Consider the following 23212-nt stretch of genomic DNA (forward strand, 5'->3'; position numbering starts at 1 on the left):
CATCCTTGGCTAGACACTGATGACCTGCCCGACAGTGCAGGGGCTAGCATAATGCAGAGCAGCGATGAAGCTATGATGGCAGTGGCAGATAACTCTTACCAAATTTGGTGCTGCAGTATTTTTGGCCCTTCACACAAAGTAGACTGGAATTATTCCCTTTGCTGTGTGCAGAGAGTAAACCTGAGTCTATCTGTTAGTGAAATTAATATACTATAATTTTCCTAAGTACGTACCATGAGTACTGTCTCTAACAGGACTGACCAATGTTAGTTGAGATGGGCTGGACCCATGTAGGCTCTTCAAATAACCAATGGCTGTGCAAGTGAATCCCTTTCGGATTGTGAATGTGATTTAAATGGCTTGCTTAAATATGTGGCATAGATCCAAAGCCTTCTCAACCTGGACTGTTACTCTGATCTACCATATGCTAACTGGTTACATTGTTACTTGTTATACAAGTTCATTATATGGCATTAACCTTGTGTGTAATTTTCAGCATATTTAGATGTATATATGGCAAGCTTGGAGTTCTACACCCGGAACAGCAGCACAGTCTCCAAGTTCATTATATGGATTCCCAAGTCTGCAGGGCTTCCAGGTCTTGCTCTTCTGGATATTTCTCACCATCTACCTTCTCACAGTCACAGGCAATGGGGTGATTCTGCTCCTGACAAACACTGATGCCAAGCTCATGACTCCAATGTACTTGTTCATTGGCCACTTGTCTTTCCTGGATATGAGCTCTGTCACCGTCACTGTCCCAAAAATGCTAGTGAAGTTTCTGATGAACAACAGTGACATTTCCTTCAGTGGCTGCTTCTTACAGATGTTCTTGTTTCTCTCGATGACAGCAACAGAATGCTTCCTCTTGGCTGTGATGTCCTTCGATCGCTATTATGCGATTTGTCGACCTCTTCATTACCACTTACGAATGACCAGAAAGATTTCTATCTACCTCTCTGCAGCAGCGTGGACTGGGGGGTTCCTCTTATGTTTCCCTTTAGTAGTCTTTGCCTCCACTCTTCCCTTCTGCGGACCTAATGTGATTAATCATTACTACTGTGACCATCCACCGCTGCTCCAATTGGCCTGCGCCGACACTTCCCTCAATGTGGCGGTGGGCTCCTCCATTGGGTTTTTTGTGATCATTTCATCATTTTCTATTGTTGTGGCTTCTTATGTACAAATTATAATATCTATCCTGAGGATTACTTCTTCAGGGGGGCGAAAAAAGGCATTTTCAACATGCACTTCCCACTTGATAGTAGTCAACATATTTTTCCTGCCTCTCATTTTCATGTATATACGTCCCACCGCTTCATATTCACCTGAGACTGACTCCCTGATTGCCATGCTCTATACTGTGCTTACCCCCATGTTGAACCCCATTATTTACACCCTGAGGAACAATGACATTAGGGAGACTTTCAGAAGGAAAATGGCAGTGTTCAACACCAACATCTTCAAATGAGTTGGTAATTTGCTTTGTTGCATAGCCCAAGTGTAAATGCAAAAAAGACAAGGCGTTTTACTTGTTAACTCATGAAATGTACAAAATAAATAATAAGATATACAACAAATTCAACACAATATGATTTTACTCATGAAAACTATTTCATTTTTGCGTAGTTGTTATGATAATTACCCACATATCTCAGTGGTCCCGATTCACAAAAGTCCCATTTAATGACTTGGATTGCCTCGCGACGACTTGTGTCATGCAAGAGCAACGCAAACCCTTAGTAAATCTGCCCCGGCTTCATAAAAGGTAATTCTATGACGGTGTAAACTCCATTCATAACTATGAATTCTCTACAATTAAAATGGGAACAAATAGTAGCAATGCCAGTAGGTCTGGTTTATAATCTAATTTGTACAGATTGAGCTAGTGACAGTTTCTGGTAAAATCAAGCACTTCGTAACTCAGCACACATGCACTCTGTTGCTTATTCTTGCTCTTTTGGATCCACCCAGTGACTTATTCTTGCATTCAGCTACTCAACCATCCATAATAACAAACACATTACACAAGCATGTACAAGACTGATTATTATTATATATCTACAAAAAAGGAGAAATGCCACCTCCGTAATGTGGTATTCATAAACATGCAACAAAAATAAGTAAAACATTAAGCGTAGATGGCCATAACAGAATGGCATTATGCATAGTATATACTCCTTGAAATAAGGAACCGGCCATATAGGCCCAGATGCCTTAACATAGGTTTTCACAATAAATACCTCAGCCCTCTTGCATTTTTCATGATGTTTCATAATAGACACATTAGAAATATGGCATATGACAAATCTTTTCCCAATGAACCAGTCAAACCTATAGCTTTCATCACTGGCATGTCACCATAATAAAGTCATGCCAACTTTATTGAGCAGAAGATTTTTTATGTTGCAGTCATCATGCATACAGTCATACAACTACACAGATGTACAAAACTACATTTAACAAGAAATGTACACTCCTCTTGAAATGGTACAAGATGGATTGTCAGAGTGCAAATTGTTTTGACTATGGTTTGTCAGTGGGTAACCAGCACAAAACCTTTACCTAATATTGTAATTTGTTAGATTCTATATAATAAAATTGCTGTCTCCCGTCTTTAAACCGTGTATTAACAATTTCCCCTTAAAAGCTTATTTCCACTAACATATGATATTCACAATAAATAAGTCAGGTTTAGTTCCTTTGTTATTTGTTTTTCAAAATGAACAGATCAAACCTATGACAAGTGATATAATGTTTCCTAATGAACTTACAGCCTTTAGCCCAGTGCTTAATTTGTAAAAAATAATAAGTTCCAGGGCCCTCATCAAGAGACCACTTCAGCTTGCATCTGCTAGCATTTCAAATAACAGTATGAACACAAGTAATAACCATCACACTCCTACATGTGTGACTCTTTAGACCAGGTGTTACAACCAGTTAATCCCGAGCTGCCAGTACCTCAAAGAAAACCTTCAGAGTAGCTACCAGCCTTGGGTTCATTTTTTACTAAGATTTGCAATACCTATTGCAAAGATGACAAAAAGCAATGTTCATTTAATATTATTTTTAGGCTGCAGATAGCAGAGCCTGATAATGAGCAGTGCTCCACTCAGATTTATAACCCATGTGGGTCACAGAGGCTCAAAACTGAAGCACTGAGGTATTTAACTCTTAAAAATTCCTTCTCAACTCAATAGTGGAGCAGGAGAACAAAATTATATTTCTGAATGCTTTTAAATGAGAGAAAATTACAATGAAGGATTAACTTAATAATTAAGTTAACTCTTCATTTTAAATTTCTCCCTTTTCAAAGTGTCACATTTACAAACAGCAGGCATCCTGCTCCCAGTGGTGGTAGAAACAGTGTCATATTTATAACTGAAAAATACAGTATTTTTTTTTTAAATGGTAGAAATTTAAAGTGAAGAAAATGTTTCTATGAAACATTGTCTTAATTATTGTTTTTCTGTACTTTAAATCAAGCCAATTAAGTCCTAATGCTTTATGAAGCATGTTTCTTCACTATAAATTCCTCACATTTAAACAAATGACTGGACATTCCTGTTATAAATATGGCATTATGTCTACAGGTCACTGGGTGTATCATGCCCACTGTTGTATGTAATGCAAATACACATAATGTTAACTCTTCAGTTGGTTGGTTGATAGCTTTATTTCGATATGCAGGTATCATAAAAGCATTACACACAGGTATAAAACAGCACATCGTAAATACAAAAAGACTGATTCAAGTTAAGAACAATTTAAAAAGAGAAGTACCAGTAATACAAAAAATAAATTAGTTAAAAGAAGAATTAAATTGAGATGGAAAGTCTCTTCAAGCGAATCAGCCAAGCCCATTTTAAAAATTTCGCAACGCCACAAACTATTGGGGAAGAAGTGTCTGATAGTAAAATGCGTAGCGCCACCATGTGCAGGCGGGTTCCCAGTTGTCTACAAAGAGGTTTAAGCCAACGATGTCTTGGGCGGGAATAATCGGGGCACTCAAAAAAGAAATGTGCCACCGTTTCACGCCTTGTGGAGCAGAGGGCACAATAGGGTGATGCCTGCGCAGGCATGTTCCATCTTGAGATTAGGTCTCCTAGGGGTAAAGTACCCACTCTAAATTTGATGTATAGTGCCCGATCTGCAGGAATTGAGATCAAATCCAAATAGGGCTCGAAGGCAACCACGTCCCTAATTTTCAGATAGGCTGCGGTGGAATTGCAGTGACGTGGGTTGCTGATCAGCTGGGCAGAGACCCACTCCCAGTATAGTTTTTTTAGGGTTACCTTTGGTGGAGCCGATTTTGTAGTCCAGCAAGACCCCAACCCCAATTCCCCCAAAAGTTTTTTAGCGTCCCTTAACCACTTGATTTTGTGCCAACCACCCATTCCCATTACCTCTTCAGTTAATTTCCTCCCATTCAAAGTGTCACAATTACACATAGCAGGCAACTTGCCATACATCTAACTGAAAAATGCTGCTATTTTTTTTAAAGGGAGGTATTTATAGTGCAGAAAGTGTTTCCATTAAGTGCAGAAAATGTTTCCTTATTATGAGCATTTTTGGAGAACATTTTTCTGCACTATAAATTTCTCCCATTTAAACACAAAGTGGTTGTATGTATGTTTGTGTTGTACATGTAATGGTGCCACATATGGCAAAAGGTATGTCCTGCGTCACAAATACATACACCACTTGCTCTCAGTCACCCATACTCATATATCCCATTTATTCACACATGTTCATACATCCCCACTGACCATACACTCACTGACGCACATGGCAGCCCTATCATAGTACCCCTAGCCAAAGTATTTTGTTCAAACAGTAGTATTGGGCTCCATGGACATTAGGTTTAAACTAAGGCAATAAAGCTGGGCGAGTGGGTGTCTGGTAACAATGCACGAGTTACTTGGCCTTTAGTACCTCACGATGATTTTCACTGATTGGGAGTACCTCTCATCACAGAAATGGTTGTAACCCGTGCTTTAGACCATTCCATGCCCTACAAGCTATAGGAATGGCTTAGCCAGAACCAATGAGTTATGTTTAATGTGGATGGAATTAACAAACGATTGTTGGTGTTGTTGGTGTGCTAGTCTATAATTTGGACAAACAGCACCACCATGTGGCAGACTGTCATAAGTGACGGTGCCGTGTACCAGAAACCACTGGCTCAAATTAAACACTGCTTTAGCCTTTATCATTTATTTGTTACCATAACCAACTCTGGCTTAAAGTGTTGAACATACGCTGTTCAAAAAGTGAAGCATGAGGCATACAGCCATACAATTACAAATGTGTTCAAAATTATGGCTGAAAAAGCAATATGCAAACCTTCAGAGTATAGTTAAAGTGGTATTCTCAAAGTGCACATCTTACACCATCATTTTCTTCAGGTGAGGTAATAAATACAAAAACCCTTGCGTAGAATGATAATCTGTGCGACTGCAGGTACAAAAATACCTTTCTAAAGCACTAACATAGTGAAATAAACACCCACCTTTAAAGGTCTTTTCCTTTATCATATTTTCCACAATAAATACGGTGTGCCTGCTAGGCTTGTTTTAACATCTCATAGTGCCTTGATTACTCGTTGCCACCATAAGCAGCACACGCCTACAGTTCTCAGCATAAGCTTTACCACAGGGCAATCAGTGGAAACGCACACCACCTTCCCAACATAAAGTTGAAGAGGAATATCAAACTGTGGCTCATTTTCTGGTGATCACATGGGGGCATGACAGCTGTGATTTCAAGCTTGACCTTAAAAAGTGGGCCTGCCCACTGGTGTTTCTATTGGGGTGCGAATGGCAGACCATACAACTGATACCCTAAACCCACAAAAGAGGGATTGTGGGGCAGATTTGTTTATTCACAAAATAAGAGCAGCATTCACTCCTGTTATCTCTCAAAGTAAAAAAAACACCTGTTTCATCGGGGTGCACATCAGGATTTTGACCTCTGAAAATATTAGGGCTCAAGTTCGAAGATTTAAAGTATTTCCCCCAATATTAGAACTCTTCCACAATGTACAAATGTAGTTTGAAAGTGAAGGGATATAATACTCTATTCACGTTTCCTTTGTGCCGGAGTAAACCTGCGCCTCTGTGTCTGTGTGGAACTCATTTGAAAAGAGAATGAAGTCTGCTAATCCAGATCCCATTTTCATATGTAGTTAATGCATGCTTAGAGTTTTCATGTTAAGCATCTCACATGTCTTAATACAGCACTCTGTCTGACATTAGTTGTAATATTTTGCACAATGTTATTGTCCAGTAGTGAAACTACAAAGACACTCAACTTTAGGATTATTAGCACACCGTTAGCAGTCAAGGGCCTTGATTGCAATCACGGTGGAATGCAACTTACTGCATATCCCCTTAAACACCTCATGCATTTCCATCACCTCCAATTATGACTGAAATGCATTATTTACCACATGTCCTGGTCGTCATAGCTCCATACGCTCTTAACATTCAATGTGGAAAATACGGAAAGAGGCATTTATCACATTAAGTAGCACATGAGGAAAATAAAATACAATCACAAGAGCAATAGAGCCTGAAACCAAGTGAAAATAACAACCAAAAATGCCCTAAGACAAAAGCAGATTGTAAAAGCTTCAAAACATGGAGGAAACAGAGGATGTGGTAAAAACACAAAGCAAACCATCTCAGAACAACATGAACATGCACAAGAACACAATACACGCACTGTGGGAGGCTAAAGAAATCTGCTTACAAATCAAAAATACTTGTGCACCACCCAACAGCTATAAAAGAGACATGCACAGGTGATACAATCACAATTCATTGCATCACTTATCAAACTGCACTCTGCAGAACACCCTGGACACAGCTCTGCCAGATCACATGTGCTGCCACTTAAAGCAACGCAGCAAGACAATGACAAACAAGTCACACAACAACAAAGGGCATTTTAATGTTGGATAAGAGCCAGGATAATCAGTAAGGTGGGATCTCCTAACTCACTCCACCAGAAGACCTGAGGACATACAGGCTTCATATGAATGTCATACAGAACAGCATGTCACTGAGGGCACATCCTAGCCCAGTACAGAGATCAACACACACAGAAAGGCAGCTGCCATCCAACAAGGGTGCGGCATGGATGGAAGAGCAAGGCAGTTGTAGTCCAACATGGGCTCGTGTGATTCACAACAGAGACCTCAGAGAGACACCGGGAGACTCAGTGCAGCACAGGTCGCTCCCGGCATCGGGCTTACTGCGCCACTGGATTCAATCTAGCCTGTCTGATGAGGGGTGATGTCCTGAAACCGGTCCCAGGATGCTTGTTTCCGGTCTAGGGAGGACCTGGCCTGGCAGTTCGGGCTGGACTGTTCCCATGAGGCACAGGGTCAAGACTTATTTGCATATGGCTGGGTATAAACTGGGGTGGCATGGTGAGCAAAAGGATTTAACCCAGATCTCATGACTGTGGGTGAATGTTTTGATTTGTTCTGTATTCCGTCCATCATTTGTATGTCTTTTGCCCAACTCGGGTGGGGCATGGAAGACACAGCAAGGCACCTGTAGTCCAAAATAAAGTTGTGCGATTCTCAACAGAGACCTCAGAGAGACACTGGGAGACTCATTGCAGCACAGCTTGCTTGCGGTTTCATGCTCTCAGGCAATCTGTTTCTCTGGGTGCTCCTCCATCCAGGAACATACTAGGCTTCCCCTCCTGGAACGTCGGTTCTCCTTCAGGGCCAGGTAGAATTCTTACCCTATCTTAGCAGGCAGGTAGGCTTCTCGTCACTAGGTAAACACCCAACTTCTCCGCAAGAAAGTGCAGGTTTCAGGTAATGTCCCCTCATCTCTTGGTGACAGGTTTTCAGGCAGACACCAGTCTCAGTCATGCTGCAGCCCTTCTTCTACTCTGTGGAGCAAGCTCTTCCTTGGCAATGAGGCACTTGGAACTAGAACAAAATGGGATGGTTTGGATCCCAATTTTATTTGCACTTTCTCAATAAAAGATGTGAATTCACTCTCTCAGACTTCAGACACTTTTTCAAGAGTCCTTCTAAGGCTGCTCTCTAGAGACTGCTATTGTGTAAAGTGATGGTACTCACATCAGGTAGAACTGGGGTTGTCTCCAAGTTGGAACACTGTCAATATGGGCACAATGAAGTGTGAGGTTTCTGAACCTAACTGTTACCAGCCTTCCTTAAGTAGTAACCAGGGACAGACAAAATGGCAGCAAACGTCTTCACCTGGCACAACAGAAACTGCAGTCCCACCCCTCACCATTACCATCAACAAAATGCAGTGTGTAGGAAGATTTAATCAGGAACCCCTTGCCAACAAAGTCTTTCTGGAATTTCTAAAGGTAGTCCTGTCTCCATCCTCCTCACTTCTGCATCTGAATCTCCTCTTTCTAGCCAAAGGAATCCAATCAATACACTTCCACTATCAGGACTGGAGAAGCAGTTCTCATCCTCCATCTTCTGCCAATGCCAAACCAGGAGCCATCCAAAACAAATATGGTCGGCTTCCTGTACTCAGACTCAGATGTACACACTATTCATATAACACATCTATTACACACAGACCATACATGCAGGCACACTCAACATACACACAGGATGTCAGAGCAAGGTTCTTGGTTTCACAGAACTGCTAAACTTTTCACAGGTTGGGCCAGTAGGTAACACTCTCACTTGCACGAATAAAAACGTGTGGCCAACTCTAAGATCACAAAACATGGTCTGCTCCCATCACCACTTTATGTCCTGAATCCAGGGCAAGCAAAATAGTCCTCTGTCAATGATGAGGGCATGTTTGGCGCACCCGGTCAGGTCAGAGGACAGGTTCTGACTCTCACATTCTCCAAAGGCAATATACAGATGCTAGATTAGTGTGACACTAGGGTAAAAAATAACTGTCTGGATACCAAATTCATCAGCAGTCAGGAACGCAGGTCAGGGATACATGCTTAATGACCATAGAGGGGACAATCCCACCTCAAAGCACCACAAGCAACTCTACTACATTTGTCAAATGCAGCCCATCCTTAGCGTGCAGATGAAGTGTGGCACATGCCTGTGTTTTCTGAACTGATATTCCAGGGATCATAAATTAGACATACTGCCTTGATCCTGAGAACGAGCAAAATAGATCATGCCATGCTGACTAATAACTGAATAAACATGCTTGCAATATACAGGGTTACTTGAAGAGAGGCTGATAAAACACCTTGTCAGTATCATGTTTACCCCCCTCATGCCTTAGCTCGGCACACTAGCATGGCAGACGTGCTAGAGGAAGCCTATGCCATAGCACACACCTACACCAGAAATGCATCCCTCCTAAAGAGAGGTTTAGATGCCTGCATTATACAGGATGTGCACAACAGTACACACCAGATGGATTTCCTGCAGAATTTCAGCACGTGCCATGCCCCATAACAATGCCATCATGCAATGCATACAAATGACAGGACCCTGGGGATGGAGGAGCTGAAGATGAGCCCCAGCAACACCTCCACCAAAGACACTGAATGTAAATGCTTTTTCAATTTAGGATAGAGGGCATTCGAAAATGCGTTTTATTTTGAAAGTTCAGTCTCCTGGGATTCTAACACTATAGATGTGTTTGTGTTTGTGCTCTGCCTACCAGAGGCCAAAATAAAAGTTTTCAGAAGTCATGTGTCTGGAGTCTTATGGCTGCTTCAAGGGACACTGACAGGAGTATTGCCATGGCATGTTTCTTGTTTTCCAGTGCAGGTCCCTGGGTTCCTAAGAGGACCTGAAAGTGAAACAATATGGGTTGTCGGTCTGTGGGGAGGCCCTTGATGGGAGTGATGTTGTGATTGCTGCAGTACAAGGGTTCTGAACTTTCCTTCCTTTAAAACATTCCCTTAGTTGTAAGAGGGTTACTTTCTGCCTTTCAAGCAGCCTGTCCAAGGTGTCCAGTGTCTATGGCTGCATGTGCTTCCCCCATTGCTGAGTCAGGGTCAGTATGAATGCTGAGGAGCGATTCAGAGAATGTGCATGTGCGCGGCACGAGAGCCTATGTCATTTCCTGTGCTGCTGAGCAGACCCTCTGCCTGCTGTTTATACTCAAGCTGCACGTTCAAAAGATCCCTTAGTTGAGGAAAGGCTCATCGACTCTCAGCTAGTCTGCAATACATTGCCAGTAACCTATCCTGCCCCCTCTCCATCTTGAGTATGGCCATTCTTAGCTCCTGCTCGTGATACTTTGGGTGCCTGGACTTCATAATCTGTAGCTGCAGCTGTTTCCTCCACTTCTGAAGGTCCAGGCACACTCCATACCCCATTGAAAATTGGGTTTGAGCATATGTTCCTTTGTATTTTCAATGGATAGTGTTTAATATATCACGGATAAAACCATCCTTTCGTATGTAGTATAATAGCAAACTCAGTTGTTACATATTTTGTTCATTCATCTCCTTTAAGAAATCCATTATCAATATAAATGTTCATAACTTTATTGAACACAGAATAGAGGACAGCCGACACGTGTTTCACCCTATATGGCGAGTAGCGCCAGGGCTTTCTCAAGGGTGTAACAAAAACAGGGTACACAATAAGGAAGATTGAACATTATAACAAATAGACCCCAAAGAGTGAAAAAGCAGGTGCTGAAAATCATGAAAGAGTGTAAAAATTATTTATTTATTCCAGGAAGATTAACTTCCAAAATATTGACTTAAAATTTCCAAAGGGGAATACAAAAGTTTCTCAAGATATTGGATCAATGGGACCCAGTACTAGACTATTTATCTAAGGAATAAAGCTAAAGTTGTGTTAGTGCCAGTGTGAAAGAACCACTTCCCATACACTTCATTAAAGAAACCGAAAATAATTCTCATTTAGGCCTTTATAAGCATCGATGATAATTATTGTCTTGGCCAAGATCTGAATAAAAGGGATACCTTTAATATAGAGGACAGCAGATAGACGAAAGAAGGATCTGAAGGAGTAAAGATTTGTCCAGAAGATAAATATAATCAATACCTAAGAGGTAAAATCACAACAATTCCATATTACATCACCATTCGAAGTCACAGTGTAATATGTGAGAATAAAAATTCTGTAAGGCAAGTTAATGGTCACATTAGATATACGTCCATACATCAATGCATCATACTGTATTCCTCACATTGCTTGCAATACTAGTTTTTACAAACATTGGCCATCACTATTTTGTATTTTTAGTCACGGTAAGGAAATGTGAAATCAGTTAAAAATATTTAAACCCAGTCTTTGCCCATTCTTTCAATAGTTTCCTCCTCCATGGCCCCAGTGGATGAGAGTATCAAGGGAATGGTGTTCCCAAGTGGAATGAGGGCATCAGTTGCTTCTGATATCTGAGTTGCTACCATACAGATTTGTTTCACAATGGACAGTAGGCGTCATGTACAAAGTTCTTTTGTGAACTCACACTCTGTAATTTGCAAACCCACAGGGCAAAAGGGCTGTTCTTCGCATAAAAAGCCATTTTTGAGTCAGAAAATCGTTTCCTACTCCTAAAAGGACTTTTTAATCCCCTTCTGACTCTCTAATAAGAGGGGGTATAAAAGGGGCCCTTTAGTTTTCAATTCACAATGGAATGTATCAGTGGTTTACAACTGTAATTGTGGTTGCAATCCATTGATGAGTTTCAACCCCTGAGTTGGGGTGCTAACTAAGGTGCAAATGGGAAAGGGGTCTTGTGGGAACCATGTTGGCAGCCTCAGGGATAGTTGGCAGTCATTCTGGGGAGTTCCTGTTCATGTTGAAGTTTGAAGAACAAAGTACATCGTCTGCCTTTAAATAAAAAGGGTTTTGTTTTGGAATGCAATCATAAGGGTGGTGGGCTTCTGTTGCTTGCCGGCCTCTATCCCTGTGATTGCAGCCAACTGGTACCATGTCTCTGTTGACCTGTATAGGTAGGCCATTATGGTGGTTACGATTGAGGTTGTGGTGCTGTCTGTGAATAGTAGGGTAATAGGTGGGGCTTCAGAAATTGGGCCAGTTAGCATAGCGTGGCTACAGAGCATAGTTTCGAGGTGGAAATGAGTGGTTGTAGATTGGACACCATCATAGGTGCCGTATGATGTCACTCTGCCCTAGTGCTTTCAATGTCCCCTGCTTATCTTCCTGTCACTGTGGCACTGGTGTTGGTGACTTATGGGGTGCACTTGAGGGTCCACCCTTGGCTGGTGCTGGTGTTGGTGGCGTATGGGGTACTCTGGTAGAAACACTCTTGATCAGTAATGGTGCTGCAGAATTTTTGTGCAATGAAAAACAGGGTGAAGGAAAAAATACTTAAATTATTCTCAGTCACTGCCAAACACTTCTGGCCTTCTTTGGATACCTGTTGAGTGCTGATGGTGTATTGAGACATAGAATGTGATGTGCCCTATCTCTGGTGTCCTGCTCTTGTGAACCACCTGCAACACAAGGATGTCATGGATAGCATGAGTAGTCCATGCAGAAATGCTGAGAAAGTCATGTGTGCATTGGCTTCAAGGCATGCATGTAGACACTCATGTTTATGGGAATGGTGGCCTGTGCATTGTGCTGCCATTCCATGGCCTAGAAATACCTCCATTGGCCCTGATTGTGTCAGACATGGTACAATGACGCTTGTGTTGACTACCTGGGCAATCTGTATTAGAAGCATATCTGACAGTTAACACCTGCATGATGTCTACCTATGTGTTGATGGGAGTCGTGTTATGTAGCAGATGTGAAGATACGGTAAGCAGTCCTTATGACATTATACAATATGTAGTTTCAAAAGGTAACGTGAATGAATCATTTCTCAATAAACATGATGTATGTCCCTTCAGAATATGAGATGATATGGGAATATTTGGTATTTGCTGTTTAGTCTTTATGCATGCTATTTATCCCAGCATCACTTTCACACATTGTTATGTTGACCATGCCACTGTGAAGGGGATTGGTAGTGTTAGGATGTGAGCATTTTTGTTTGGGAAAACTTCAAGGGGAATAAACAGTGCCAACACAAATCTGAAAGGGAACATTTAAGAAGCAGGTAGTCAGTACCTGGTAGTGGCTGCCCTTCAGTGGATGAAAACAACTAAACAACTTCATTTGTTTTACAAATTGAAGTTTTGGCGTTTAAATATGACTAATGAATGATATATGTGTTAAAATGTTTATTTTCTACATCATCATGTTTTTATTGTTAGGTAAATATTGTTTGATGCCAATGAAGATTCAAAGTTTATTTGAGGTGAGTGTCAGATCACCAAGTAGGTTACGGCATCGGTGACCACAGATGCAGAAGATGGAGAACAGGTCAATGCAGAATACGGAATTAACATCACTAGAACTACAATTCCCAGAGTCACAAACGGACACCTCTGCCACTGCAAGCATGTTCCCCACTTCTGAAGTGTTAGGGGAATACAGAGTACTTTAGACCATACATGTACGAGGTTGGTTGTTGTAATTCTCTCAACACGTGCTACGGTTTCCTCCCGAGTTTCCTGCTCCCCTATCTTTGTTGTTTTCTCCTTATTAGTTCCCTCTGTCCACGAGTGTTTCCCTATTTTGTGACTTAACTGTTTCCTGTGTTTTAACCTTCATATGTCAGTTTTGTTTTCCCTCTGCCAGGCTCCTTCCAAGCGCCACAGTGATGTGCCATTTGTTGTATTAAATTCTCTGAGCAGTACCTCTGGTAAGTCTGGGGACTAGTGACAGCTCATCTCATGATTGCACCGATTGGAGACTGTCTGCTGTGTGTAATCCAGTCAGGATATTTTGACAACCAACCTGCAGGAGTGTGTCCCTTCTTCTATCTCCTTACTCCCTTTTCCCCCAAACATGAGTCCTCTTTACCACCTTTCATACCTTCTCAGAGGGGTAGGTGGAATCCTAAAGGTGAGAAGCAGGGACTGTCCTTGACCTCCACATATCAGAGCTCTGAGGTCATTAGAATGAGTCTTAAGATGTTTTACACTAAACAGATTTAAGAAGCATGGAACTGCTGATGCAGAGCATGTGAAGGCCATATACATGTACCGGGGAACATGAGGAAATAAAGTTAGGTAGCTGATGTTGCTTGTAAAAGGGTGTCACACTTTTGCAAGCAACAGCAGCTACCTAACATTCTTCCCGCACTAGGGGCAAGTGTGGAATGAGTTCATTATTAGACTGAGACCTCCTCCTGTGGATTGCCCCCGCATCCCAACATCTTCTTTCTTCATCCCTGATCACTTATTGCTAATTGACTTTAGTGGATCATGGGAGGAGCAGAGCACGTGCGAATTGTCTCAGCTTCATGAGCATTGATTAGGAGGTAGGAGGTACAGTTGGAAAGAGGTGCAAAGGCACATCTCCCAAATAGACTCTTGCTCGTGGGTCAAAGAAAGACACAACCTGAAGCTAGAATCTGATCATTGCCCACTGGAGATTTGCTTTCGTGGGGTGAGTGGGGACTTGGAACACATCCTGGGTTCACCCTGTCCCCAAAAGTAGTCTGTCGCCTTCTCCCCAATGTGCCAGCTCAAGGGGATTAGGAAGCACCACTAGACACCAGATAAAATATAAGCAACTAAGCTCACCCAGATAAATCTAGTGAGGGCAGCAATTGCAGCATTAGTGTTCACTCGTCTGACGCAGGTCTCTGACTAGGACCGAAACACATTGCAGGGCTAGCGCTTTTGTTCCTATATCTGTTTTGCACAATAGCAGAACACTGGATTGAATTGCACCTTCAAATGCAGGCGTTCTTTCTCTCTGGAAACAGGAGAATGTATGTTGGTACAAAGACCCTACTGCCACGATTTTGCCTTGCAGCAGCCTCCTTGGAGGCATCAGAAATGTTTGAGCACCCCGAGGATCAAACATATTTTACTTTATTACCACAGTACATCTTCATTGACACAAAAACATTTTTTGATGCATAACAGATTGCAGGTAGCAAGTACTTTACAAAGGGTATCAACTCTCCTTATAGTCATGAGCTTTTGTCAGCTTGATTTTACCTATTGCACACATTTAAAGTCTTGCATCCTGGTTTTGGGTAAATACCTTTTGTTAAAGCAAGTACAAAAGAAGAAAATTAAATGGCTTAAACCATGTAGGCTTTTCCTCTCGTAAGTGATGATTCCTCCCCACCCTCTTACATACATGCCTGTTTGGACGTGTGTTTGTTTATATGAGACTAATACAAGGTCTAGCAAAATCTGAGTGGTCATTTAGATAGGTTCACGAATTGAAGATCCAATACAACTTTTTGCAATATTTCTTAAAACCAGATAAGCTTGTTTTATGAAGCTGAAATGTGCTCTTTATAATTTCGTTGTATACAGCCTTGTTAGACTTGGCTTTTACAGCAGGTTGATGCCCAGATTTTTTGGTTTGTGGACTTCGGTTTCTGACCTGTTTTTGTTGGTTTTATGACTCTGGGCACTTTACCACTCCTGATCAGTGCTTCAGTGCATAAGCTCTCCCTGTAAATTGTTGTTATGGATTGGTGTTTCCATAATTAGCTGATTTGATTTACTAGTCAGTCCCTAGTACAGTGCACTGTGTGTTCCCAAGGCCTGTAAATCAAATGCTGCTAGTGGGCCTGCAGCACTGGTTGTGCCACCCACATAAGTAGCCTGTAAATGTAACTCAGGCCTGCCATCGCAGTGCCTGTGCGCAGTCTAATACTGCCATGTCGACTTGGCAAGTGCACCCACTTGCAAAGCCCTAACCTTCCCTTTTCTTACATGTTAGTCACCCCCAAGGTAGGCCCAAGGCACCCCTGTGGGCAGGGTGCAGTGTATGTGAAAGGTAGGACATGCCTTGATGTGTGTGGCATGTCCTGACAGTGAAAAACTGCTAATTTCGTTTTTCACTATTGTGAGGCTATGTGTTCCCGTAGGATAGAATGGAGAATTTGCTTATAACATCTTAAAAGCATAACTGCCACTGGGAACCAGATAGGAAACTAATGTTTAGTATGCCTGAACTCCATGTCTGGTGGCTCAGTGGACTAATTCGTCCATTGCAGGGGCCTGTGTTCGACCTCATGGTCACAGTTTCAAATCCTGGCAGACCCACTCAGCCTTTCATCCATCTGAGGTCGATAAACTGAGTACCATTGAGTTGGGTAACAATAAACATCTGTTATTCAGCGACAAGAGACCTACGGGTAATCGTGTGCTTTACAAATACACCTGTTATCTTATGTTATGTTATGTTAATTTTGTTTTTCACTATTGTGAAGCTATCTGTTCCCATAGGATAGAATGGAGAGTTTGCTTATAACATCTTAGAAGCATAACTGCCCCTGGGAACCAGATAGGAAACTAATGTTTAGAATGCCTTAACCCAGAATGTTAAAATGCATCTTTTAGTGAAGGTGATTTTTACATTCTGTGTTTGAAAATACCACTTTTAGAAAGTAGGTATTTCTTTGCTTAGCCATCCAGTGTGCCTCTGCTAAGATGTGTATTGACGGTCTGGCTTTGGAGTGACAGGGGCTGGGGATGTGCAGGTGCTCCAGAGAGTCTGGATGAGTCAGCGCTAGGCTGAATAGGCCTAGTCTGCATTTGGAGTGGTGGGAGGAGTAGCACCTGGTACTGAATAGGGCTGTGCCTGCCTTGCACAATGATGGCTCCACCCCCAGTGGTGTGTCTAGAGCACGGGCTCACACTGACAATGGAGGTTGGTGTGCCCCCAAAACTGGTTTGGACTGGGCTCAGAGCTCTGGGCCAGGAGAGAACAAATAGATTTACTGTATTAAGAGAGGGGCCAAGACCCCAGACTTTTAGATCACGTCTGGGAAATCAAGAGGAACCTTTGCCAAGGAGAAGAGCTGGAGATACTGAGGAGTGTTGCCCATGCTGTTTGCTGTCTGGGGTTGGCCTGCAGTGGCTACTTTCTGCCAAGGAAAGGGAAAAGGACTTTGCTATTTGCTGTGTCCCCTGCTTGAGGAAGATCTCCCAGCGCTTGAAGTAGAGCTTACTTCCTGTTGGAAGTCTCGGGGATAGAAAAGACTTCAAAGATCACTTCTGGGAAATCAAGAGGAACCTTTGCCAAGGAGCAAAGCTGGAGAAACTGAGGAGGAATACTGCGCCTGTGCTGTTTGCTGTCTGGGTTGGCCGGCAGTGGCAACTTTCTGCCAAGGATAGGGAAAAGGGACTTTGCTGTTTGCTGTGTCCCCTGCTTGAGGAAGATCTCAAGGGCTTGAAGAAGAGCTTTCCTCCTGTTCTGAAGTCTCAGGAACACAAAGACTTCACTCCCAGCTCCCCTGAACCTCCTTGCTGGTAGTTCTGACCTGCCAAGAGGTACCTGTAGCTGTTTTTGTCCTCTGGAGGTATTTCTGGCTGTTGGGAGCTGGAAAAGTAACACAACAAGAAGCGTGATGCATCCGCACCTGTTTCTGATGCATCGTCCCAGATTGTCGTATCGAGGCGCCAGGTCTGTCGCATCAATGCGGGATGCAGTAAGAAACCAAATCATCACCTCCCCATGCAGGAAGAAACCGACGCATCACCTCCTCTTCAAGAGTAAGGAACTGACGCATCACCTCCCCTGCCCAGCGGTAAGGCCGACGCATCACCTCCCCCTTGCAAGGAACTGACGCATCACCTTCCCTGAGTGTAAGGAACAAATGCATCACCTTCCCTGAGGCCCTTTTTGTTTGTGTGCACGACAAATCCAAGATACTTTGTGTGAAAAGTGTTGCATCTGCAATTTACTTTGAACTGTACTTTTTTACCATTTGAAAGTCATAATTAGATTACTGTATTGTGCATTTTTTTTGTTTGGTCTTGTTTGGTTTAGATAAAGATTACTTATTTTTCTAAACTGGTGTGGTATTCATTTGTAGTGTTTTCACTGTATTACTGTATGTGTTCACAAGTGCTTTACACACTGCCTCTGAGATAAGCCTGTCTGCTCGTGCCAAGCTACGAAGGTGGCGAACAGGGGTTATTTTACAAGTGTATCCTCCTTACCATGACTAGAAGCAAGGGTCCCTATTTGGACAAAGGTACCTACCTCTGCCAACTAGAGACCTCCACTTCTAACACGCTTTACATGTTGCTTTGGCCTAAACATAATAAAACTGCACATAAAAGCGGGCATATTTTCAAAAGAAATTCTGTTCTGTGATTCTGAAAATAACTTTTCTTTGAACAGAAATTGCCCACATCAAGGGTGCAGTGCACCACTGTGAAGATGTCTCCTGTTGCACAATAGCCAGAAGGCATCTTTAATTGCATGTGCCAAAAGATAGAACCGTTATTTTGTGCTATCATTTAGGTGTTAACTAAACAACATCTCCTATGATCCATAGAACCTCTTCAGGACGAATTTGTTTGAGAAAGGTTGAGTTTCCTCCTTAAAGCCTCTTTAATGTATTTGTTCCTCAGGGTATAGATGACAGGGTTCATCATGGGTGTCAATGCAGAATACAGGATGGGCACCAGCAAGTTGACATCTGGGGGATGCTGTTGGGCGTATGAACATGGAAATAAGTGATAGGAAACATATATTGACCATGATTAAGTGAGATGTGCATGTAGGAAAGGCTTTTCCTCAACCCTCAGATAAATAAAGTTTTATAATAGATGATAACATTTTTCCATGAGAAAACAGAACAAGAGAAAATGAGGATATTATAACACAAGTCCCAAATAAGGAGCCTACAGCGACATTGAGTGAAATATCAGTGCCGGCCAATTGGAGTTGCGGGGGTGGTCACAATAATAATGGTAAATCGCATTGTTCCCACAGAAGGGTAGCCTTGAGGCTAAAACTGTTGTCATTAAAGGGGAAAAGAATCCTCAAATCCAAGCAGACATAGAGAGGCAAATACAAAAATCCCTTGTTATGCGTGTGGTGTAGTGTAGAGTTTTGCAGATGGCAAATTAGTGATGAGAAGACATTACAGCCAAGAGGAAGCACTCTGCCACATTCAAAGAAATGTAGAGGCACATCTGCACCATACAGCTCTAGAAGGAAATTGAGGGACTGCTGACCAGAAATGTGGGCAGCATTTTTGCAATTGTAACTGTGGTGTAACTCAGGTCTAGAAAGGACAGGTGGCTGACAAAGAAGTGCTTGGGAGTTTGAAGCTTGTGGTCAAGGTTTGTAAGAAGAAATATCATCCTATTTCCTGTGATAGTGAGAAGGTAGATAGAAAGGAATGCCATAAAAGAGCTACAGAGAAGTTCTACAGGTTTGGAATTCCAAATAAGATGAACTCCTTAACGGAACAATGGGTCAAGTTATAGAACGCCCAGCTTCCCATGGCTTCACAATGTGCCTGCAGAAAGTAGAACTTAGTCCATAAGCCTATATTTGAACCCAAACTAACAAATGGAGTTAAGAAATATCGAATTAGCACTTAAGAACAATGAACCAATATGTGTTTGGGATTGCGTCCAGCCACATAAGACTGAACATTGTACGCAAAATGACCAAGGATTTGCTGGAATATGCTGGACAAGAAGCTTGTTTTCACCAATTGAGGAAATAGCGATGTTGTGTGCTTAGAAGTGGTAAACATAAGCCAAAGAATCCTAAAAATAGTGAATATAGTTAGTTTAATGGAAAACCTCTCCTAAATAACTGATGACATACGCTGCCCTTTGCACTCAACTATGTTTGAGTATGGTAAGCCCAGTTGTGAAAAACTGGTAGAGTTGATGATTTGTTTACCCTTATGCCAACTTGCCCCTTGCCACCAAGGCACCTCAATGCCACCAAGACGCAACAAATCCAATGATGCAGAAACAAAAACATCAAGTGTAGTGCATATGTCTCTTGCCTTTCATGTGTGTGCACAACCAAATATGGATATTTGCAAAAAATGATGACATCACAATGCTGCAAGTTTTGAGGAATTGTATGTTTCTAATTATGACTTCTTTTCTCTGGGTTACATTGAATATACAGTTCAGCTATATGCTTTGTGTTGTATTTCCTGGCTGCTTAGTAATAAAAAAATTGAAAGATGAATGCATAATCCTCGTCTCTGGTCCTGACAAATCATTCAAATTGAGGATTTAGGAAATCACTATGGGAGCTTCACACTCAGCATTGCACTGGTTGCTCTTATTATCCCTATAACATCCAGAAATGCTGCTTGATTCATTCGGCACTGTATATATTTTTATTTCTGTGCCTATTTACAGTATCAAATACAATTTTGATCAGCAATTACTTAAACTGAAAACAGTAGTATCTGCTGATCTTTTGTAAGTAGTAGATTTTAAAATTCTTCTTATAATTTGACCAAACAAAGCAACATTACCCCATCTCCTTTTGGAGAATTCAGCAGGTTTCACCCCCTGAGGAAAAAAAGTGAGGAAAAAAACCAGGATCAAATGGTTCATTCAACAGACCAAATTTAGAACAAATGTAAGCAAATTTCCATAGAGGTTGAAGAATCTCTTAAGAAATATTTCTACCAATATGTGGTTGCCAGACATGGCTTACTTTATCAGGCGGTGTGTGGACTCACTTTCCTCAAAAAGACTTGAAGACATGGTGGCAAGAAGTGGATTGCTTAACGTAACACAACTCAAACAATTCTAAAGAGCTTGATGTATTACACACAGTTTAAATCTGGTCATGCAAGAATAGTGGGTCAGACAGTGGTGTCAGGAAACACTTGCTCTCTGCTGAGACCTCCCCGATCCTCAGTGACTCGTTGGAATCCATATGTAGTCAGTCCAGGACCAGAGAGTGTCGCAGTCTGAGTAAGGCAGGCCTCAGCAGAGTTGGCACAAGATGCCCACACAGTTGACTGTATGAGGGTCTGAACTTTGGACTGGTGGTGGTCTGTTCACTTGTCTTCTGTAGGGACTGGCTAGAAAATGGAAACAAAGTAGTCTCTGCCGATTAAACCTAAGATCCACATGCTTTTAAATTTGCCAGGCGGACCACAATCTAGGCAGTGTATATACTCTGTCACCGTTGCAACGAAGGATTAAAGTGGGACCTTACTCTTGCAGTACGCCTAGCTTTTCCTGAATTTTAAGAGTGCTCCTAGCTTAATCCTGACTTACTTCTGGGGCGAATTCATGAAGCTAAATTTACTTGCAGAGTCATGTGATTTTTATCAATCCATTACAAATAAAAATATATAATATTTTATATGTATGTGCATCTCTTATTTTTCCATTTTTATAATGAATGTGTGTAGATTTCTGCAATGTTTACAGTTATAGACATTATTACATTATCAATTTTTTAAACATTTCTTAATATTTGTACAATGTGATTTGTATGGGTGTCTGCAACACGTAACCTTATATGAGTTTATTTAAATTTTTAATAGAAATTATAATATTTGTTCTTAATAGTTGCGCTACGTGTTCTATATGGTGCATTTAATGTCAAAGTCTGTATGACTATTTTTTTAATGATTTTTCGTTTTGTTTCATTTTACATTTGTACAATGCAGTTTGTGTGATTGTCTGTAATGTCAATAATATTATGACCATTTTTTGCTTTTTTTAAAAATGTTTTAGTTTTTGAGCTTTTCACTAATAGTTTTATTCTATATTGCCATTGATTTATATGTAATTCCCTTGCAATACCTGAAAGCGGCCAAGAGTGGTGCATGACTTACTACAACGCCTGGCTGAAGTGAATGCAAGTTTGTCTGGGCTGTAATACCAGTGAATTAGATGAGGTTGTAACTTTAATGAACTACAACTGGCATACCCTTTTAAAAGTACTTTTGATTTACTCCTGGAATTTAATAGTCTGGCAAGAGTAAATATTGTGAATCAGGACATTTATGTATTGGATTCCAATATAGGAGAAGCATCAGTGGAAATCTTTGCCTGGACCTCAGTGAATTGCAGTTAGTAGTAAGTGAAGAAGTACTCCCGGAGCACTATTTCATGCAAAAATCTCAACACACTGATGATGAAATGCTTCCCTTCCCCACCCTGCATCCTGGATTCTGACTTAGGCAGATGTATATTTCATGAATATAATTGGTAAAAATAACATGTACTGTTCTGTCATTGTATATTACAAACCTTTAGCAATAATTTGCCAGCGAATATAAAACCATCCTACCACCTATAATCTAATGTACTATCTGTACTAGGTACAGCAACTCTGTCACAAATGCTTCTTTCATAACAAAAAATACAATCATACATAATCAGATGCATACACTTACGTATACTCATCAGGAAGCACTCGGCACTGCAGAGAAAGCCAGTTCTGGATGCAGGACGTGGCCTGATGGAAATCCCATGATGTTAAAGGCCTGTTCACAATTTCACACCAACAAAGAGCTTGCTGCTGTGAAATGTCACTCTAATCTCCTTAATACTCGGATATACCCAGAGAATGTCAATGACAAGGAGATGGACCAGATGGACTAGCCCCAAAGTGAGAAGCACAGGGCATTGGTGTGCTCTATTGCATTGACCGAAAGTAGCCGTTTAGGGTTACCAAAAATGTTTTAAAAGAGACCCCTGTGTGATACTACCTGGTCCAACTCTTTTTAATACTTGAAACATTTTTGGGAAAGCTGAGTAGGATACTGATATTCCTTCCTTCTCTCTTCCCCCTATTGAAATGTTTAGACATTCTGTTGAAGCCCACAATTTAAAGCCCCTTCCAAACAAATTGCTTCTAAGAATTTAAGAAAGAGAATGAGAAAAATCAGACACTAAAACCTATGAATAGCGATGTTAAAATCTTCCGGAGTACATTCCCGCCTATATTATTAAACCATTACCAACCTTTGGAAACCCCTGTGCAGTCACACTGAACCACGTACCAACTGATTTCCACAACTCATGCTCTTTAAACTCATCATCAACCTAATAACTCTGTATACATTCACTCACTTCTTGCAAGTTTATCTCTTTCACTTCTTTCCAATTTCTAATATTTTTCAGTCTTCTCTCATTATATTCTATAATAAATGTATGCTCCTCATTAGTCAATTAAATGCAAATGGATTTTTAGGCTAATTTGATTTTGAATTAGATTCAATATACTTAATTTAGTGACACTAAAAATGGTAATATTGATGTGTCTATCATGCCCGAAACCTGGGTAGACCATTTCACTGGTCTTTATAGAGTTGGTGATGATTCTCACTCTTGTACCAACTATCAATATGGGGCACATATTTTGGAACCCTGTCCCTAGATGAGGTGAATAGGGCCTTATCTCAGACCGTGATGAACAAGGCCCCCGGGCCAGATGGAAGGACCTGAGAAT

General features: G+C 41.4%; 1 protein-coding gene across 1 annotated transcript; it reads left to right on the top strand.

The window, feature by feature from the left end:
* The first annotated feature begins 505 nt into the window (after positions 1 to 505).
* LOC144773940 (olfactory receptor 6N1-like) lies at positions 506 to 1471 on the top strand. Its single transcript, XM_078658995.1, has one exon. It carries the CDS (start codon positions 506 to 508, stop codon positions 1469 to 1471), a length of 966 nt encoding a protein of 321 aa, XP_078515121.1.
* Positions 1472 to 23212: the final 21741 nt, after the last annotated feature.

This window comes from Lissotriton helveticus, chromosome 8 (assembly GCF_964261635.1).
Source record: "Lissotriton helveticus chromosome 8, aLisHel1.1, whole genome shotgun sequence".
Taxonomy (NCBI): Eukaryota; Metazoa; Chordata; class Amphibia; order Caudata; family Salamandridae; genus Lissotriton; species Lissotriton helveticus.